Genomic DNA, 21,954 nt, shown 5'->3' with positions numbered 1-21,954 from the left:
AGATCAGATGGGATCTGATGCCTTTAGGGTATTTAGGCCCTAACATATATGTACACTAACAAAAATAAGAGTCCTCTATTGTAGATCCCCATAGGAAAGTATTCAAATTGCTACTTGACTGGGCAGACTACCATGTTTCTCATCTATTTAATAGTGATTACTGCTTACTGATGGGGTTGGATTTTTACTCATAGTAGACAAAATATTCCCAACCTGCTGTTTGAAGTATTAACCTTGGAGGGCTAATGTTCCTTGCCATGTCTAACTAGATACCATGAGCAACATGATGGCAAAGAGAGCTTCTTCTGATGCAGTGAACAAAACCCCTTTAATTTCTCAGTGAAACCCTAGAAAGACTCATAATCACTCAGGGACATCAACTTAAATTATCTTGATTGCACCAACTCATTCTGACATGTCTTTAGCTATAATCAGGAGAAAATAGCTCATGTAGCTATATCCAAAAAATAAAAAATAAAAAGTTTAGAAGACAGAATATTTCAAATGAAGACAACAATCAAGAGCTTACACTGTTAACTGCAATTAGTGAATCAACTGTTTTGAAAGGCAAATCAGGGGACAATCCACTTGCAAAGTTATTAAATTCTGTTAACTGTTTTTTTCCCTTTATATCCCTTTCGAATCTGAACACACTGAATTACATTTACTGTTACTGTCATTTGCTTTATCATGCAGGAAGGCAGAAGTACCTTCCAATGACTAAAAACAAATCAGATTACTCAATTGTAAATAAAGGCAGAATTTTACCCTTGAGTTCCACGTTGTGTTGCTATGGTACAACGTGTTTTGAGTTCTTGGGTGAAACACCTTTGATTGCAGTGGAGATCGCCGTTCCTAGTTTGCAAACAAAAGCTGAATTTGACTGCCAATTTTTAAATACAGAATTTCCCTTTCTGAAGGGAAACTGCTTCAAAAATGATAAATTAATTTGTATTAAGAATACAGAATGCTACACATTCCTAAGACCTAAACTGGATTAATTCTAATTTTGACTATTTTTGTAATTTATTACAATAAATGACAATCATTATACAGCATTTGGTTCATCTGTACATGCGACTGAGATTTCAGATAGCTACATTTGGTTATATGTATATTACCTGTAAATAGGATCCATAAAGAAAGGTGTTGGCCTTGCATGCTGTAAAGAGATGTCTGATGATTTCCTTGATTCAGGATCAAGATCCCCTTTTTTTCCTCCAAAGATGTGGTTTTTCCGAGGCTCAGTCTGTTTTGTACCACTAGCTCGACTTCTGCTGCCCATACTCAAATCTAGAGGCTGGTCCTGGTTGGTCACTGATGGTGCTGATGGTTTTGAGGTTACAGGAGTAAGTGGTTTCTCCTCCTTACGTTTAGTGGTAAGATCAAAGGGAGACTCGGAGTTTCCCTTTAAGATCTTCTTTACTTCTCCTGGCGATTGGGGTTCCATTTTCAAAGGTAACGGTCTCAAGTCTCTATCAGGAAATGGGTACATTGACTGAGAGAATGCTGGAAAAAATGGGAGGGGAAACATGGAAGGGTAAGGTAAGGCTCCAACTTTTTTGTCCTGTAGCCCCACAAGTCCTGTTGAACCAAAGTATTTCTCAGCAATAGAGGCAATGGCCTTTATAGAATCATTCACAGCTCCTGACACCGCAGTTTGCTCCTCTAAAGATGGTGAGAAGATGGAATGATTGCTGTATTCTTTCTTATTATTTACGGAAGCCAAATTCTGAAGAGAGTTTACTTTGTCTTTGAACATTTTACCATTTTCTTTACATTTTTCTTTATCACTTTCAATGTCACTTTCCAGATCAGAGCCAGAGGTGGTCTCCAGGTCACTCCCACTGGGGGTACTGACATCATCAAGGTCACTACTCTCTGAGTGGTCACTGATCTTTTCATGTGGCCTCTCTTCGGAGGACCTCTCTGGTTGAAGCTCCTCTGGCTTATTTTCACTTAGGTTAGGTGGGTGCTTATTTAGTGCCTTCAAAATGTCCTGGGTAGCTGGCAGTGTCTGAGGATGTGTCATGAGGGGACTTTGACTTTTGGTTGTTTGATCTGTGCTTGGATGTCCTTTAACAGGAGAACTAGCAGGTATCAAAGGTGGCCTGTGGTATAAGCCTGAAGGAAACAGGCCAGGGAAGCTAAAAGAAAATCCAGGAGCTGTTGGAAAGGTAAGACCAGCAGGATGCCTATTGGCACCAAAATAGTCAGCAAGGCCCGGATTTGCATGATTCATATTAACCATGGAAGATTTATCCATAGCTGGGGTTCCAGGAAGTGATATGCCTTGGCCAAAAAATCCTCCTGCCGCAAAATGGTTCTTGCCCTCACAAAATCTCCTGTGTTTATTTAAGGAAGACGTAGTGCTGAACATTTGTCCACAGTCTTTGCACTTGATTTGGGTTCTGCAATCAGCATGCATACGCTTATGACGGCAAAGGTTTGAAAACTGAGTATAGGATTTATGGCAGACCTCACCTGTGTGTAAACAACAACAACAACAACAAATCTCAGGATTTATGGTCATCTTTCTCTTTCCCCATTCACCACCTTTAATCCCACCCATTTACTTTAGCCTAAGGATCTGATATCATTTATACTTTCAGATGACTCACTTCAAACTCAGTCATAAATCTGTTCACTCAGATTTTAAGACTCACTGAGTTTGAGGGAATATATTTCTAGGACTGCGATTAAGACTAGAGTATTAGACTGCAATCCTATACACTTGCCTAAGAATAAGTCCCATTGAATACAGTAGGACTTACCCCAAGTTCTGAATAAATATGTATTAGATTGTGCTAATAGTCTAAAATCTGTCAGGATGAATCAGAACACAAATACCGTGTAAACAGCCAGTCCCAGCCTCCAAAACATGGAATCCACTCACTCAAATACAATGAGAAGCAGAACAAGAAAGATCCCCACATGTCTTTTCTTTAAAATCAATATATATCTAGTTTCTTTTTCACAATTTTTGGACAGCCCTGAGTATTTATATGCATTGACTAAGGAGATTATCACACTGCCTTTACTTCCAGCCTCGGTGCAAGCTGAAACCTTAAAAATAAAAATAAAAACCGGTGTTATCACACCCCTCCGTGCCCAGTCTGGAGGCATCCCGTACCGATCTTGGCATCCTGTACCTGATCTGGGCTTCTCTGGAACTTTTTGAAAGAATAGGATTTTTGGAGATGTCCAGATCAGTACGGGATGCCAAGATCAGTACTGAATGCCTTCAGACTGAGTACGGAGGAGTCAGAAAACACCTGTTTTTAAAACGTTTTTAAAAGATTCAGTCCGTGACAAGGCTGGGAGGAAAAGCAGTGCAATATTCTCCATAGATCCAGGAAAATTAATCAGCACACATTTAGAGATTGTTATGCCTGTCTAATTCATGAGAATATTTCTACTGTCTACAAACTGCAACTTTTAAAGAAATAGAATAATGGTAAGAATCATATGTTCATATTTCACATGTAGCATGGACATCTGGATCAGCGTCAAACAGTTGCATCATTTACAACACATTGGCCTAGAGGCATTTAACACGTTTTAGCTCCAAGACAGAATACACTTATTCAAGAAACACTTTTGTATATATAGGTATTGTTATTACATGTTTTTTTTCCTCATTAATTTTATATTGACTGCACATGAATATGGAAAAGTTGTTCTTTTAAAAAAAAACACAGAGGCCAGCACAGAAGACATTTTAAGTGAAGTGTTCATGGCATAAACTGATACCATGTAATAGCCATAGCAGTTATACCAAACCAAACTGTCAGCATGATCAGTACACATCTTTGTTGCAGTAACACTGGTAACAATTATTTTGACCACTTACAAAAACAAATTTAGATTCAGTACTGAAAAGATCAGTACACTGGAAAGTTTGTGTGCTTGGTAATGAGAATCCTGCTGGCATTGATTCTTTAGAGTTTTCTTCACAATCAAAATGATACAAGTGGGACTCACAACAAAATACTACAAAGCCAAGTGCTGCTACTGAAAGAATCCAATCATTTCAACCCACCCCCTTCCCTATTTTCTAGTGCCCCCCAAGACTTTGTACTCTTTGGCCACACTCGGTGCTCACTGGAGTGTTTTCAGGGTTTATCCTCCCCTTAGTGTCTTTTCCACACTTTTTTGGAGGGCAGGGGGTGGGGTTTGTTAATTTGCAAGCCAACTGAGCTCTTCCATAGACATTAGAGTAGAAAAGAGATGCAAAAAGCACAGTATTCGAGCATCTTTAGTAAAATAGAAGTATATTACCATTGAAGGTGTAACTTGCATGACAAGCTGGAATTTCCCATTTTACACTACTCCTAAAAAGGCAGGAACCCTACTTTATTTTGCTTCTGGCCTCCATAGTAGTTGGTGTCATGCTGGATGTGTAGGTGAGCATAGTGAGGCTACAATCCTGTATCTAATTGTCTTGGAATAAGCCTTTCTGGACTCAATGGGACATATTTCTTGGGAGACAAGTATAAAATAACACTGTCAACAGCCTGAGCATTGGAAACATGGAGAATGCTTGTTGTTTTGCATCCAAATTCAACTTCCTCCAGCAAGGAAGAGTTGATCAGCTTAATTTTTGCTTCATTTGTGTCATACTGCAGGCTTTTGCCTTTCTCACATCAAAGCCACACAACAATGCACATTGTGAATTCTGAGACCTTCCTAACAATTATTTTCATGGTTTAAGACAGACTGACATAATTTACAATGGCTCTATTTTAAGCCTACAAAGGAAACTGAATTGAATGTATCCCATCCTGCACTTTTGGTTCCCATGAACTGTAATCACGTCCTCTGACTTCCACTCACACCACTGCTGATGCTAACCTTCCTGCTCTTATAAAGCTTACCCTTGAGAACCTGCCAGTTTGTTGTCTATCAGAAATGTTTACCCCATTGCTATCTGTTCCCATCACAACAACAAAGGCATCCATTGTTTGAGAAGGCCCAATTCCACCTGTCTAAATCAGATGGGTGGCCTCACAAACATTTATCAGACAACAACTTGAGTAACAGTTGCAGCCCTGGGCGAAAGCCAAAGAAATGTACAATTCAGGAAAATTTTATTGCTGTGTATCAGCTGAGGTTCCTGTATGATACCTTTCATTCATAAGGAATGTGCTAGAAAGAATGTTTTGCTAACATTTGCCACATGAGAAGAAGAGCAGGTTGAATCCATCTTACAAAATGTAATAGATTTGTCCTTTACTTGGAGAATATTTTATGAACATTCTGCAATTCTGACTAAATCAAATTGTTGGATCTGTGAACTGGAATACTTACTGTTTTTGAAGCTTAATGCACAGTGTACTTTAGACTTTCCTCTAGTAACAACAAGCTTAACTTTAAATAGTGACGTTATCACTTATTTTTATGGCATTAAAATAAACATATGCATATACAGGTACAAAGAGACTTGGAATACTGTATGATTGAAACTGGTCATGTCAAGGGTAATAGTCAGATGGGAAACTAGGAATCTCTATGGATATATCATTCAAACTGGAGGAAAAAATGGAATACAAATGTAAAAATAAAGAAATGATCCTACATGTGAACCATATTTAGAGGGCCTCTGTTTTTACCTTTCTCACAGATAAAGGCTTGGTGTTTTTATATATAAAAATTTGTTCAAGAAATGAAATGTTTCATGCTAATACCAAATAACATTGCTAATAACATGGCTAAATTTTAAACAAACTGAACAGCAAACAGGCTTCAGGACTGTTGGAACAACTCCTCCTGTACCTTCCTTGGAGCATTTAAGACTTTTTTGCCTATAGCTAAGGCATGAAATGAAGAAGGCCAAATTGGAGAGCTCATGCTATCAGCTCTTTAAGGAATCATCAGTACATTGCTTCTCCCCCCCCCACCACCACCACTAACTTCTTTTAGTATTTCAACTCTAAATCACCTGGGGTGCCTTGCCCTGACAGAAATGCAGTATCTAAATGCATTAAATTATAATTGAATTTCATAGCAGGGCAAAACCAAATGTGTTTTGACTCTTAAACATTTGGCCCAAATCTTTAGTGACTACAGCCTACATAACAGTGTACAAGTACATGAATATACTGGGAGAAAGGAGAGAAGGTTCCTTGCAGGTTCCATAAGTAATTTCTCATTCTGCCAGGTTCATGTCAGGATAATCAGGTGTGTAGGATCAGCATCATGGACCCTAGACTAGGCTATTTTGCTGCAGTTCCATGGTGGTGGTGGTGGTGGTGGTGTATGTGTGTATAGTGGCAACAAACAGGAGAAATGTGCCAGATCAATCTGGACTGTAATAACTTCTCTCATCTCTCATTCCTGATGACCCTAGTTGCCTTAGTCCCCAGCCAGAGAATACAAACCTCACCATTGTTTTGTACAGTGGGGAGCAGAACTGTATACAATTTCCGTATGAATGAACAGAACTATCCCCATCACTGAAGCATATCCCACAACTGTCTTGATTTGGCAGGGGTGGTCCACATTAATCCCCTGTTGTCCCATTTATTCAGCTGCTTTTAAAATGGCTGTTTTATTCTCCTTCCAGTTCCCCTCTTTGTCCTTAGTGGACTTCAATTGCTACAAACTGCATTCAAAGTACAAAAATAATTTTCACTCAGTTAACTCAATAGGTGCAAGATGAGAGGGAAAAATTTATCCTTTACAGTAGACATAGGCAAAAGTAAACTGTTGCAGCCTTTCTTAGCTTGTCTGTTCTTCCTCATTATTAATTAATTAATTAATTAATTAAAATATATCTATAGCAGGAGAACTCAAAGCAGCTTACAAACAGCATTAAAATAAGTTAAAGAGGTTAAAAACAGTAAGGCCCTGTGCAGACTGGCCTTAAAGGCTGATTGGGGGTGAAATCGGGGCGTAGTATCCATATGACGCATGCCCTGGCTCCACCCCCCAGGGTGGTGTGAAGCTGCACACTGCACTGCATGGTGTGGCACACAGCATCACAGGGCTCATTTGGTGCTCATCCACTTTTTGTGCTCTAGAAAGGCCAGATCAGGGCCATGGTGTGTGGTTGCCATGGCCCCGATCTGTCTGCACAGCCCCTAAGAAGCTTTAAATAAGCTAAAAGTATAACAGGTAAAGTATCTAATGAGTTTAAAAAACTATCTTGAATTTTTAAAAAGTTTTGAAACTATAAATAATAGTCTTGGTTTGAATAAATAAGATCCAAAACCAAAAGCAAACGGCCAAGTTTAAACTTGAATGACAAGAGTGTTGACACCAATGGGACCTGTCAGGGAGAGCATAACACAATTGGGGTGCCACAGCTGAGAATGCCCTTTTCCATGTCCCAACAGTGTGTAAATCTCACTCGTGGGACACAGAGGAGTACCACCTCCCGTATTAATAACGTTTGCCATCTTACCCACACTCTGTTGCTGCTTGGGCACAGGTGCCCTGATTTTCATCTATTAAATGTTGGATGTTATGTAGCTTAGTGATCAAGATGCTGATTCTAATGTTCACAAGGTCAGAAGGTTGGGAGTACAAGGCCTGAACGCCATGTGATGGAGTGAGCTCCTATCACTAATTCCAGCTTCTGTCAACCTAGCAGTTCGAAAGCATGCAAATGCAAGTAGATAAATAGATACCAATTTTGTGGTAAGGTAACAGTATTCTATGTAGTCATGCTGGCCATATGAACACATGCTAAAGAACAGAGAAAACTGTTGGATCTGGATCACAAGGTTTTGCTCAGGATAAAACCTTACTTTGTGACCAGGAGACACAGTGCTAAGCCTACACTGATACAAATTGGTCAAGGATGTGCCTGTAAATAAATCTGGATTAGCAGTCAACTACGTAAAAACATTAGCACTGTTTGGGTGGATTAAAGAGAGGTCAGCAGCCAGGCAGATTACTGAACAAGTTTACAAGGGGATGTGTTGTTTACCAACATTTTCTGGTAATCCAAAACTCATTATAAAACAGAAAATATCAAATGCATTTTAAACTCTTGAGAAACAAAGGTAGTCTTGAGAAATGAAACAAATACCTTTGTTGTTCAAGTATAAAGAATATAGATGGCTTGAAATTTGTCATTTTGGGGGACTGGGAAGGCTGTCTAAAGAAAGGCAGGGAATGATTTGATGTGAAGAATCCAGAATTATTTCTTCCCAGATTGGCAAAGAAAGTCCAGCCTGTCCTTTTGCTTTCTGATAACACTTTGATTCCAATGTAAATTTTAAATCAAGCACTTGGAGAGCTCGCCCGATTACAGAAACCTGAGATTTCAAAGTTCCTTTTAGGGGGCTACAAATATGAGAATACACCATGGGAGAGATCATCCGGAGACATGGGGCGCGGGGTTATCAGTACGCTGATGACACCCAAATAGTCTTCTCTATATCTCAGACTGATGCAGTGACTGAGGATGGCGTCTCTCCTCTCGTGGCCTGCCTGGAGTCGGTAATGGGCTGGATGAGGGAAAACCGACTCAGTCTGAATCCAGAGAAAACGGAGGTACTTGTGATAGGTTCCCCTGGTCCAGGAATGGTGGTGGTTCCACCTGTCCTGAACGGGATCACGCTTCCTGTGAAGGACTCCGTGCGCAGTCTGGGGGTGCTTCTTGATTCGTCGCTTCACCTTACATCTCAGGTGAATGCGACGGTCAAGAGCACCTGTTATCAGCTCCGGCTTATTCGCCAGCTGCGCCCATACCTGGCCCAGAGAGACCTTGAAACGGTGGTACACGCTCTGGTAACCTCTCGATTGGATTTCTGCAATGCGCTCTACATGGGGCAACCCTTGTACCACACCCGGAAGCTACAGATGGTACAGAATATGGCAGCCAGACTGGTTACTGGCACTTCCAGGGCCAGTCATATTACACCTGTACTTAAAGATCTGCACTGGCTGCCCATTCGCTTCCGGGCACAATACAAGGTGTTGGTAATAACCTATAAAGCCCTATATGGCCTGGGCCCAGGATACCTGGAGAACCACCTCTCTCCATACATTCCGCCCCGCACCCTCAGAACATCTGGGCAGCAACTACTGAGGGTTCCAGGGGCTAGACTAGCCTCCACAACGAGGAGGTCATATTCCATCGCCGCCCCGGCCCTCTGGAATACGCTGCCCATAGAGCTCCGCTCGGCCACCTCCCTGGCCCAGTTCAGGAGGGAGTTAAAAACCTTCCTATTCCAATTAGCATTCCCTGAATCAAGTTCCTGCTAGTCCTCCCCCCTCCGACAGCAATGGCTGCTGGCTGATGGGGTTTAGTACTGTTTTTAGTAGTGTTGTGTAGTGTACTGTATTTTAATATGTATTGTATTGTACTGTATTATTAACCTGTTGTTCACCGCCCTGATCATTGGAAGGGCGGTATACAAATAAAATTTTTATTATTATTATTAACCATCAGGAAGTTCTAAAATTTGCTGTCTATTAAAAAAAAACTTTCCCAAACTATGAAAGCAAATGATTCTAACGTTTGACACTTCTCCTGTCCATTTAATAACTCCTTACATCTATAGCAGGGCTGGGCTGCATCTCCTAACAACTCTAGACAGCACAGCCAAAGAAGATGAATGCTGGGAGCTGTAATCCAGCAGTATTTGGACTGCCACACATATTGCAGCCCAAGATCTATTACTTATAACTTACATTTCCAAAGCTAAAGATGTTGCTTCCCTTACTTATTTTTCCCTCACTGCCTGGGTTGCACCGTTCTGTTCAAGAATGTCCATGTACCATGACTTCTCTCCCACCAGTCTACCTAATGTCTTTTATTCAATCAGATGTTTAGGCATTTAGGAGCAAGAAATTGGTCAAAAGCAAAGTGTGCATATTTGCTCCTTATTAAACAAAGGATTGTTAATTGCTATTTTTAATACAACCTGTCTATTCCAGCATGTGGTTTCTATTTCAGCAACCTGGGAGCTTTAGAAAGGCAGGCAGCATGTAATTACCTTTGTGTTGGGGAGCTGGTGTTGGTGAGTCTGCTCCCAAGTCAGAGCAGCATACTGTAAGGAGAGACAGTTGCCGTAAACAGAAAGGGAAGGTAGTGCATGGTGTGTGGCCTTTTTACTTGGAATCAGATCTTTCTGCTCTAGGTGACCCTCTACCCTTAGCCACAAACACTCCGAAAATCCTACCCTGACATGCGATCTTTGAATTCTTTTGTTCTGTAATTACATGGGAATTATTCATAATTGCCCTTATGGGTTCCCTCCTCATCCTGTCCATCACCCCTGCATCTGAAAAATCACAGTTGCTCTTTCAATTGTGCCAGCAATTGCCAGGGACTTACTAATGAAAAAAGCAGGGCTGAATTGTTTTCCATGTGATTTAATTTGAAAAAAATGGCAAAGCATCTGAATTTTCTTCTCTTCTCTTCTCTTTCCTTTCCTTTTAAAAAAAAACACAACTGGAGCTGCAGGGCATGAATGGTCCCTTTATGGCTGGAAGCTATTGTTCACTAATTATTTTCACTAATATTAAAAAGACATTCCTGTGATCTCAAGCAAGAGAACACAAACCTTTGAACAACAGTCATAACTGGGTCTGGTTAATTATGTTTTTCCTAGTTTAACTAAGACTAAGCACTAATAAATAAAAAATATCAACTATTCCAGGAGCAGGCCCACAGCCCTCAGAGGGACTCTTTTAAGCCATTAAAAAATCATGTTGATATATTATTGAGTCTCAAGGCTTGCACAGTTTCATTCAACTGCTCCCCTGATGAATGTATGGCACATGTTCTTGTACAGTGAAGAAGTTAATTCAAGAGCTACAGGAAGCCGATGGTTGGCTCTCAAGAGTTCGAACCACAAGTCCCAATGGGCTGATATGAAATTGCAGGTTGGCCCCTCTTTCCATTAAACCAGCATCCTGAATGACCCCACACCTTCATGCTCTGTGTAGCTGGATTGTATGGCCCAGCTGTGCAATACAGTTAGCTTCAAATTCTGTTAACTGATCCCACCCTGGAAGCTGTTCTTACATTCAACAGAAAGATTTAAGCAATAACTAAAACCACAATACGCCTTGATGTCAGAACAGAGCAGGCAAGGCAGGGATTAAAAAGACTCACAAGACATTAAAAGTGACCCAGATTCCCCCACAGTGAGATATGCAAACTCTAGAAATAGGGACATTTCAGTTACCAATGGACAAATGTGACATTTTTTTTAAAAAAAAGACCCCACAGAGTTACCTGCCAACCTCATGTTCAATTTCTTGCAACATCTAAGAATTTTCTTCCATTTACATTAGAATCATGGAATCATAGAATTGGAAGAGACCACAAGAGCCAGCCAGTCCAACTCCCTGCAATGCAGGAACTCTCAATCAAAGCATACCCAACAGATGGTCATCCAGACTCTGTTTAAAGACCTCCAAGGAGGGAGATTCCAGCACTCTCGGAGGACGTGTGTTCCACTGTTGAATAGCCCTTACACCAATCCATATTTCAGTCTGCTCCCAGAAACATGTGAACTAGGTTGTAGATACTTGGAAGGAAGGAAGTAATAATAGCAGCTGACATTCTATATTGCAGTTATAAATTTGTAACTTAAAATTTTAGATCAATTACTGCTCCATATTCAGTAAGGCTATGTAATCTTATTGTGAGGCCCACCTAAACAGCCAGCAGCCACATTGGGTAAAAGAAGGCCTGCTCAGCTTCTGATCAGGGTGCAAGAAGGATGATATTTCCAGCCCCTTCATACTAGGGAGTGAGACTGCAATGAGATACTTTAACACAGGTCCTGCTTCTGGTTGTTGCAGCCTTCCTTGCTGGTGGGAGAAGACTGGATATATCATCCTCCTTTCTCCTTGACTGGCAGCTGAACAGACCTCCTTTACCCGATACATCTGCTGGCTCTTGAGGTGGGCTGGGGGACATTACTTAGTTATGCATATGTAACATGTAACCAATGTAGAATATGAGAGAATATAAAAAGGGGTTTTACTTGGGCAGAGAGTAAATTAGTATAATTTGCTAACAATGGCTTTAAACTTCCTTATTTAATTATTAGCAGTATGGCGATAATAATATCAATGAGGCAGAAAATGGATCAATATACATTTGTTTTCATTTTTATGCTGTCTTTTCACCTAAAGGGCCCTCACACATATCCCTACATGGTTATTTATTGAATATTAAGCAGAATATTTTGCTGGGAAAGAGTGATCAGTGCTGACGTTACTGTTTCAAATGATCACTTGAGGATCTCTTAATTCTCATGCATTGTTTTAGGATGAAGATTAACCATCCATTATGAAGCCAAGCCCTCCCTCCAGTCCATCTGCCTTGGTCCAGGCTTTGGAGGTAGAGAGGAACTGCTGGAATTCATCCCCTTCCCCACCACTACTCCCTTCTCCTTTTGTGTGGTGTCTTTTTAGATTGTAAGCCTGAGGGCAGGGAACCGTCTAATTAAAAAGACTGTATGTACAGCGCTGTGTAAATTTACAGCGCTTTATAAATAAAGGATAATAATAATAATAATAATAATAATAATAATAATAATAATAATAGGATACCTTCCCAAATGACTTATAGTTGAGGAGATTTGGAACCCTTTTCAACAGTTTAATTTTTGGATTTAAAAAAAAATGTGAGAGGGAAACACAGTAGCCCTGCCCACTGTGAAACACTAGCTGAGATCCTACACAAACGATATAGACATTTGCATCCTGCCAGTGACATATGTATGTGTAAATAACACCATGAATGTGGGGTGAATTATTCACCATTGCACAATGGACATTTTACTGACAGCAGTGGAAGGAGAGTTGTGCACTGGGGTTTCACAATGCACACTGAACATTGCACAATGGACACTAAGGCAAGTGGATACTGGATTGCAGCTAGAGTGTGACAGTTGCACATGAGTAAATTCCAACACTGTGCCACTGAATATGCAAACAAATGTGAAAGGCACAATAGCAATGGTCAATCTATATCTGTATGTCCCATGCACCACAGCACCTAATGCAGGGGTAGGCAACCTTTTTGAGCCGGGGGCTGGGTTGCTGTCCCTTAGAAAACTGGGGGGCCGAAGCTGGGGGGTGGAGCTTCCACCCTCCAGGGGGGGGGGCCGCGTGCTGGGCGTGGAGCTTCCACCATCCAGGGTGGAGCCGCATGCTGGGGGCGGAGCTTTCACCCCCCGGGGACCAGGCCTCCTCCTCTTTGCCGGCCCCTGACGGGGCCCCAGGCCCTGTCAGAGGCCGGGAAAGAGCCGGCAGGGGCCGCCAGCACAGGAGGCCTCCCCCTCTTTACCGGCCCCTGACGGGGCCCCAGGCCCCGTCAGAGGCCGGCAAAAAAAGCCGGCGGGGGCCACCAGCACTGGAGGCCTCCCCCTCTTTGCCAGCCCCTGACGGGGCCCCAGGCCCCGTCAGAGGCGAGCAAAAAAGCCGTCAGGGGCCGCCAGCGCTGGAGGCCTTCTCCTCTTTGCTGGCCCTTTTGCTGTCGCTGGGGCCCTCCAAGAGGGCTCCGGCGAGGGCAACGGACCTCCCAGAGGGTCGCTGCTGCTGCCGGAGCCCTCTTGGAGGGCCCCAGCGACGGCAACGGGCCTCCCAGAGGGTTGCTGCCGCCGCCGGAGCCCTCTTGGAGGACCCCAGCGACGGCAACCAGCCTACCAGAGGGTCACTGCTGCCACCTGAGCCCTCTTGGAGGGCCCCAGCGACGGCAACGGGCCTCTTGGAGGGCCCCAGCGACGGCAACGAGCCTCCCAGAGGCCTGCTGCCGCCGCTGGAGCCCACCTGCAGGGAACCAGAGAAGGCAACGGGCCTCCCAGAGGCCCGCTGCTGCCGCTGGAGTCCTGTTTGAGGGATCCGGCAGCCGCAGAAGGCCTCGGCGAAGTCTCGCGCGGCCTTTCTTGTGGTCGTGCAAGACTTCACCTCTAGGCCGCTGCCATTTTGTTTTTCAAAATAGCAGCAAAGTCTCGCGCAACCTCAGGGAAGGTCGCGAGAGACTTCACCGCCATTTTGAAAAACAAAATGGCGGCCCCCGGGAGCCGGGAAAAGCCGCAATCGGCGGCAGCGGCCAGGGCAGGCAGGGGCTGGCGGAAAGGCCTCCGTGGGCCGCATCCGAGCCGGGGGTTGCCGACCCCTGACCTAATGTGTAATGGCACCGCCTGTTCTATTGCTTTCACAACCTTCCACTGAATATGGATGTTATGCCATGCCAAAAAAGTACAAGCACAGCACACCTGCACAATACATGGGCTCGCCATACGTGGACTCAATGTCACATGGATGGCAAGCCCCAGCTCTCTTAATCGTGTGCAGCAGCAAAAATCAATGGGACTCGAGGTCCTGTGGTATTTCCCTTACACGGGGGGGGGGGGGGGGGGAGGGCAAAATGGATCCCCACATAAAACAAGGGTCCACCGTACATGTACAGCCAACCTGTACATGGATATGTACAGAACACCAGCCACTATTTTTACTGCTTATATGAAGTGATGATCTGAAGAGAAAAACTTCTTTTAGTCACCTGTTGTCTATTTATAGACAATCACGGTTCCAGTTTATATAGAGTTTCTTAATGGATACCTGGATACCCTCCTCTTCAAATCACCATGTTTCATGTGAGGAGAATGATGGAAGCAGCAACAGGGAATTTCATTAACCCTGAAATGGAACACCTGAATAGACATCTAGAGATCACTCTAGTTGTAACATTGTTTATATTTCTCTTGTTAGCTTCATAAAATACCCTGTAGATTTTTTGATGGAAAGCATTTTAGTTCATTAGTGGCCTGCATCCAAAAGGAAAAAAAAACAGGGGGGGGGGAGGCTGCTAATTTCACATTAATACATGAAAAGCAATTCAATCTTTCCACAACCTACTTTGGGGACTTTCCCTCCAGCTTTAGGCTGCTCAAGTAATAATTGAGCAAAAGACATAACAGACACAATTGGGCCTATCAGCCTAGTGACCAAGGGCAGATACCTTGTGGCCATTTAGATGTTGTACAGGGCACAGTTACCGCCGTCATTGAAAAGCAGTCTCTTACAGCAGGCTTATCCAGATAATTTTTAAATCGTGAATTTTTAAAGAGGATTTTTTATAATGTGTATGCTTTATTTGTCCTTTTAAATTATTGCATGTTTTAATTAATGTGTTTTGATTGATGCTGTATATTGTTTATTTGTTGTTGTTCCTTGACTTGATTCACAGGGAGAGGTGGGTAAGAAAAATAATAACAACAACTTTTAAGAGCTCTTTCCTTCTCTTACTCAGGTCCTTATTCCTTCAGCCTTTTTTTAAAAGCCTCTTTCTCCAGCCACTAGTCTTTGGTTAACTTAGCTCTTAGACTACTTCCCAGCATAGCTTTTCCCTTTCCTTCCTCCCAGAAGTTGTAAGTGGATAGCATGAATGCTGAAATCATATGTCAGTGAGATTGTATGAACAACATTCAACTCAGGAACAATCAATACAAACATAAAAAGTTTGACACCTTCTTCCTATGTGCCATTTAAATAGCACAGTCTCTTCAGATATGGTAAATACCACAAATGTACAGTTCCTCACAGTGGCAGCAATGGGCAGTCTTGCTATGGGATGAAGCAATTTTTACTACATTCTGACTCACAGAAAAAAAAAGTTAAAACGGTAACAAAAAAAGCCACAAAAACACCATGACACAAAAATAAGCTTCTAAGTAATTGTACTATGATCCTCTCTTGAATATCTCACCTCTTCATTCAACTAACAAATCAGCTCTCGAGAATGTCATCTTTTTCTCCTGTATGATTTTTAAACATCCTTGCCTTATGATGAAGCCAGTGAGGCTTCAAAAGCGTGCATAATTTGGAGTTGGCCAAATAACTGTATTGCTGCTTTGTGGATTTTGGATTTTGTTGTATTTTGCTGCATGGCCAACCAAACTACCCTTGAATATCTTCTCCAGAGCAGTATTTCTTGGATGAAACTTCACCTTTCCATATGCATGCTTCAGTTTAGTAAAATATCAAGTTGCCGTGACTGCTGCTTAGAACAATTTAGAAGCAGCTAATTAAAATGAAAGATGTAAAGTGATAAAGACTGTATTGGCATCATTCTCAGTTCTCACTTCCCAAGAAAAATTCTAGGTTGAGTTTATCAATAAAGATTCTCTCATCCTTTGGGGAAGAATATATGAAAACCTGTTCTGAAAGTAGCAATTGCCTGGAATCATTCCAACATTTTTAGTGGCTTGCTAAAGGGAAAATCTCATTTGGTGGAATCTTCTTACACTTTATTAGTCATATCCACCAGTAGCTCTTCTTTTCTTCCTGAGGCTACATTAGGAAAAAATAAATAAACTTGCAAAAGGTTCAATGCGTAATTAGGCTTAGGCCTGGGGAAGCGTGCCAGAGCACACAATATAAAATGAGGTTATGAAAGTATTTCCAGAATTGCCCATGGAGCCTTGGATACCAGGAAGCTTCTGAAATGAAACAGGCTCTCTTCTAAGAGTTGCTGTACATGGGAACCAAAAACAACATCCCCGTGGTGAATTCTCACCTCCCTACCACAATGTTTACAAATTCTAATGGCAGGGAGAATGGGAGCATGTACTGAGTATCCTCAATAGTAGCATGAAAGAGAGGCAGTGAATTTTTATGGGTCTCCCCACGACCAGAGTAGTAGGAAGGGAGAAAACATGCTTAAACTGAAGTCTTAAGTAGGGTGCTGCAGGGTTCTGTCCTGGGGCCATCAGTCTTCAACAATTTTATCAATGATTTAAATGATGAGATAAAAGGAATATTTTTCAAGTTTGCAGATAATACAAAATTAAGGGTAGCTAACACACTGGAAAAGAGAAACAGGACTGAAAAGGACCTGGATAAATTAGAAAATTGGACAGAAAATGAATGAAGTCCAACAAAGACAAATGTAAAATTCTACGCTTAAGTCACAAAAGCCAAATACACAGATACAGAATGGGCCATACTTGGCTTTTGTTGTTGTTTTTATCCACCCATGAGTCAATCCCGACCCATAGCAACCCTGCAGATGAGACATCTTCAAGACTTCCTATGTTCCACTACTCTGCTCAGGTCCTGCAAATTCATACCCATGACCTCCTCAATAGAGTTCATCTATCTAGCATGTGGCTTTCCTCTCTTTCTGCTTCCTTCCACCTTTCCTAGCATTATTGTTTGTTCCCGATAGTCGTGCCTCCTCATGATGTGGCCAAAGTACGACAACATCAGTCTTGTCATCTTGGCTTCCAGAGAGATTTCTTATTTGATCTGCTCTAGGACCCATTTGTTTGACTTCTTGGCTGTCCATAGTAACCTCAGCACTCTTCTCCAGCACTACATCTCAGATGAATTAATTGTCTTCCTATCCGCTTTCTTAACTGTCCAGCTCTCACATCCATACATGGTAATAGGGAATACAATGGGATAGAATGAATACTTCTACATGTACATGAAGAAGTACACATGGACTGTAGTATATGTGAAAAGGACCTGGGGGTTATTGTTACTCAAACATGACCCAACAGTGTGATGCTGCAGCAATGAAGGCAATAATAATTTAGCCTACATTAAGAGAACCATGGGTTCCAGGTCAAAGGAAATAATAGTCCCACTATATTTTGAACTGAGAGACAACGTGGTATAGTGGTTTGAGCACTGGACTATGACTCTGGAGACCAAGGTTCAAATTTCCACTCAGGCATGGAAACCCACTGGATATCCTTGAGCAAGTCACACTCTCTCAACCTCAGAGGAAGGCAAAAGGAAAGCCCTTCTGAAGAAATTTTCCAGAGAAAACTTCATCTTAGGATCACAATAAGTCAGAAACAATTTGAAGGCACAACAATATCCTGTGCTAGTAAGGCCTCATCTGGAGCACTGCATTCAGTCCTGGGTGCCTCAATGTAAGAAGGACATGGATAAGTTGGAACAGGTTCAAGGCAAGGGCGGCTAGGATGATAAAGAGATATAGAGAAGAAAACATATGAGGAAAGATCGAGGGACTTGGACATGTTCAGCCTGGTGAAGAGAAGAGTGACATGGTTACACTCTAAGCAACTCAAGGGGGGTCACTGGGTGCAGGCCTATTCTCCTAAATTGTGGAATGACCTGCTGGAAGAGGTCCATCTTCTATACCACCTTAGATGCCTTCAAAAAGGTTGTCAAGACTGACTCTACCGGTGGGCCTTCCTAACCTGACCTCCCGAAGTATAGCCCCATCCACTTTAATGGTCTATTCCATTTGTTGAAATTTTTAATGTGAATTCTTAGTATTTTAAAAGTGGGAGAGTTTGGGTTGATGTAAACTTATATTGACTTATTGTAATTTTATTTTTGTTGCAATCCTGCCTCAATCTGATTATTATTCTCTGCTTCCCTGGAGAGTAGAACCAGGTCAAATAGTTTTAAGTTATAAGAGGGGAGATATCAAATAAATATTAGTAGGGCTTTCTTGATAGTAAGAGTGGTTCAGGCCTCTTTGGAAGTTCAAACAAGAAGGGTTAAGTGGAGTACAAATAAAAATTTGTAGTTCACAATTAATTCATTAATGTACTTTGAAGCTATACCACATACACTATAGAAACTAAAGCAATATATCCTCTGAATGATTTTTAAAACCTCCTGTACTCAAATTCTATTCTTAGCTATGCACCTATTCTCTAGTTTCTTCTAGCACACATCAACCAGCAGAATTGACTATCCTCTTTTCACACACATATAAACTTTGAATATTAAACTGAATGAGGAAGAAGCAAGTATGAATAGCAATCATGCAAAGCAGTGAGGCACACAACTGAAATGAAATGTGGTAAAATTGCTAAGTCCATATATATGGTACATATGTACATATAAATACACACACAGAGGAAGAAGTGTGGCAAGTCTCCAGTATGTTCATACCATAGGGCAGGGCTGAAGAACTTTTGACCTTTCAGGTGTTTTGGACTGCAGCTCCTAAAATTCCTTAACATTTTGCAATGCTTACAGGGTCATCTAGGACTGAAACAACAGCTAGACAGCAAAGATTCGCTATGTTTGCCATAAGAAATGGTGATCCCATTTTTTTCTGCCACATAATGTAAGAACCACCACCACATTCATCATTTTAGGCATTTTAAAGGCATCTATTATCAGCAACAAAAGTTTCAGGGACCTTTCAGATAATTTCATTATCCCCCTTGTTGCAGGGACCTTTCAGAAAATGTCATTATCCCAGGTACATGCTTAGAATAATAAGAATATAATACCAAAGGCTTATGTGGTCCAGAATGCTGTCCCTGAAATGTGAGATAAGCCCATAAGTAGGATATGAGGGCAATGTTTATGCAGGATGTTTAAGTAGGCTATGAGGGCCCTTGTTTATATTTCTTTATTTATGTATTAGAGTTACACCCTCTCTTTCCCCTAAAATGGGAATCAAAGTTGCTCATGGAAATATTGAATACAAAATATAGTTGCCTGTCCCCCAGAAACTGGTATACAGAAACAGGCTATCTTTAATCCAGGAGGTAATATCTAGCTATCATGACTTTTAACCTTATCCTACATGAATAAGCTTGACACTACAATTCTACATATATCTATTCAAAAACAAATCTGTTGAGTTCAATGGGGCTTATTCTCAGAGGAATGTACTGAGGGATGCAGCATAAATCATTTCCTGAGGTTCTGTTTAACTTGTTTCAGTAATGCTAAAGGCAGTATCTTATGTGGATGAGGGATATACTTAATGGTGGCAATGTATTAAGAGTACAATTTATACTGATAAAAATTCAGTGGCTTACAATCTAGAATAAGATCTAGGATCAGTCCTCCATGAATGCTTCTTCAATAAATCACTGAATCATGGAAGTTGAGGGAATAGAAAAAGTGTCCACCAGTGCAAAAGATGGCTGAAGATTCCACAGACAGGCGGATTGGTTCTTCTAAGGAATGACATGATCCAGCAAAGCCAAGTAGTTTTAGATGCATTGGTTTCAATGGGAGAGTTAGCACTTCAATCTGAACTTTTTATCTGAATGCACATCTTACTCAAAACAGAACAGAAGCTTAGCAGTTAAGTGGAAGACTTACATATAAAAGGCTTGACACTGCTGTGGATATGTTTGTGCTGTTTGAGGCCTGAAGAAGTGGCAAATGTTTTACCACACTCCGGACAAGCGTGGGCACGAGCCCCAACATGTTGCGAACGAATATGCCTCTGGAGGTTGCTGGGGTCCGTGAAAACCTGCTAGGAAATGAGTACTGATTAAACAAGAAACTTTGATGCAAACAATAAGGAATAACACACCAAAAATTGTACAGGTCTCCTCTATAATGAGGAAGAAAGAAAAGTTCCCATGTATAGAAAGACTAGTTTATTGGAATTTAGTTGTGTCAGTGAGCTAAAGGACAGCAGCAATGACTTTCACAACATGTCTGCATTAAAGTACTGTAACATCAAACCAATTTGAGTGTTGTGCCTCCCATCCAAGAAATTCCATAACCTATACTTCTACAATGAGGATTGGGGGCTTCTTGCAACAAACTGTCAACCTTCTCAATACTATACCTCTTGGAATTCTTTTCAGGATGTCACAACGTGAAGCCAATTTCAAAATGATGTAAATATTTATAGATGAGAATACTAAATTTAATTTCCAATATACTTTTCTATTTAATAGATTTTTGTGCATCTGTGTTTACTAAAAGAGAATTCAACAGAAAATTAAATGTAAATGCATAACCATTGTATTAAAAATAGCTGGCATTTGCAGCCTATCAGAATTAAAAGATGGCAAGAGCTAGATGTAAATAATATTATTATAGTCATCCCTCAACTTTTGCGGCTGTGACTTTTCTGGTTTTGATTATTCATGGATTTGAATAGTATGTTCTCTCTAGTAATCTCTAGGTCCTCCAGTGTCACTCTATAGCCAACATCCGCCAGACATTGCACTGTAGGACCTAGAGATTCCTAGAGAAAACACTTTTCTAGGCATTTGTAGGTCCTCCAGCACAATTCTATGGTGAATGTCTGGCAGATGTTAACCACAGAGTTGCACTGGAGGACCCTGAGATTTCTAGAGAGGTGTACTCTCAAATAAAAAACCAATATTTTTTTAATTTGTAGTTTTTCCACTTTCACAGGGAGACTACACCCCTAACCCCAGTGAATGTGGATGGCACACTGCACTTTTAATATTTTGCAATTTAATATCATCAGTTGAGATTTTCCTCACTTCACTTCAACTCAACGTCTTTGTTCCTGAATATTTCTGGTTGTAACACTAAAGCAGCCTTGTCCACAACTAATACTGAGAGGTTCCTATTTCCCTAATTAGCTCATGTGCTTTTGACCTGCCTTCATAGCTGATCTTTCTCCTGTTTTTTGAACACATAAATTGGATGATGAGAGCAGAACTGGTAGTAATTTCTGTCTGTTGGACTGGAGATCCCTACAGCACAAACCAAAAGGGAATGCCATTGCATTTTGTTGGGATCTGGAGAATATTCCATTACCTCCCACACACATACACACACACTAATTTTGTGGTTAATTTGGTTAACCTTCATGGAATCAGAGCAGATTACCACACTACACTCTTATAGTGCTGCTATTCCACTTTTACTGCTCTGGCTGTCTCCTGGTTTTTGTAGTTCAGTGAGGCCTAAGAGCTCTCTGGTTCTAAATGCCTGTCCCTAAACCACAAATCCTAGAATGCAACAAAAGGCAGCCAGAGTAAAAGTGGAATAATCTAGAAAATGAGTAGTACATTAAGTGACATTGAATAATCTTTAGGAAAAACCCACACACTATAATATTACCAACACATAATACCACCTAAGAAATATTATTCTTCAGAGCCATTTTAAGCATGTTTACTCAGAAGTAGTTTCCACTGAGTTCAGTGCCACTTGCTGTTTTAGAAAACTGCAGCATCATCTCCCACCTATATATATATATATATATATATATATATCTGTGTTTCAGCTAGAAAATTGAAACCATAA

The 21,954-nt window shown here is 41.3% G+C and overlaps 1 protein-coding gene across 13 annotated transcripts in view; it reads right to left on the bottom strand.

Moving 5' to 3' along the window:
* MECOM (MDS1 and EVI1 complex locus) overlaps positions 1 to 21,954 on the bottom strand; it is a 109,179-nt gene that overhangs the window by 42,917 nt on the left and 44,308 nt on the right. For 5 of the 13 annotated variants that reach the window (XM_089508893.1, XM_089508883.1, XM_089508887.1 and 2 more), the window contains 3 exons: positions 20,035 to 20,191; positions 1,122 to 2,484; positions 769 to 855 (listed from right to left, as the gene is read on the bottom strand). In XM_089508893.1, the coding sequence (XP_089365019.1) occupies positions 769 to 855; positions 1,122 to 2,484; positions 20,035 to 20,191 (1,607 nt within the window). The remainder of the gene's footprint in view (positions 1 to 768; positions 856 to 1,121; positions 2,485 to 20,034; positions 20,192 to 21,954) is intronic. The other 8 variants (XM_089508895.1, XM_089508888.1, XM_089508890.1 and 5 more) reach the window with 4 other exon arrangements.

Source organism: Sceloporus occidentalis, unplaced genomic scaffold (genome assembly GCF_023333645.1).
Source record: "Sceloporus occidentalis isolate IW3139 unplaced genomic scaffold, rSceOcc1.0.p SCAF_2, whole genome shotgun sequence".
Taxonomy (NCBI): domain Eukaryota; kingdom Metazoa; phylum Chordata; class Lepidosauria; order Squamata; family Phrynosomatidae; genus Sceloporus; species Sceloporus occidentalis.
The sequence above is the reverse complement of the archived record's forward strand: the minus strand, read 5'-3'. Positions and strand labels throughout refer to the sequence as shown.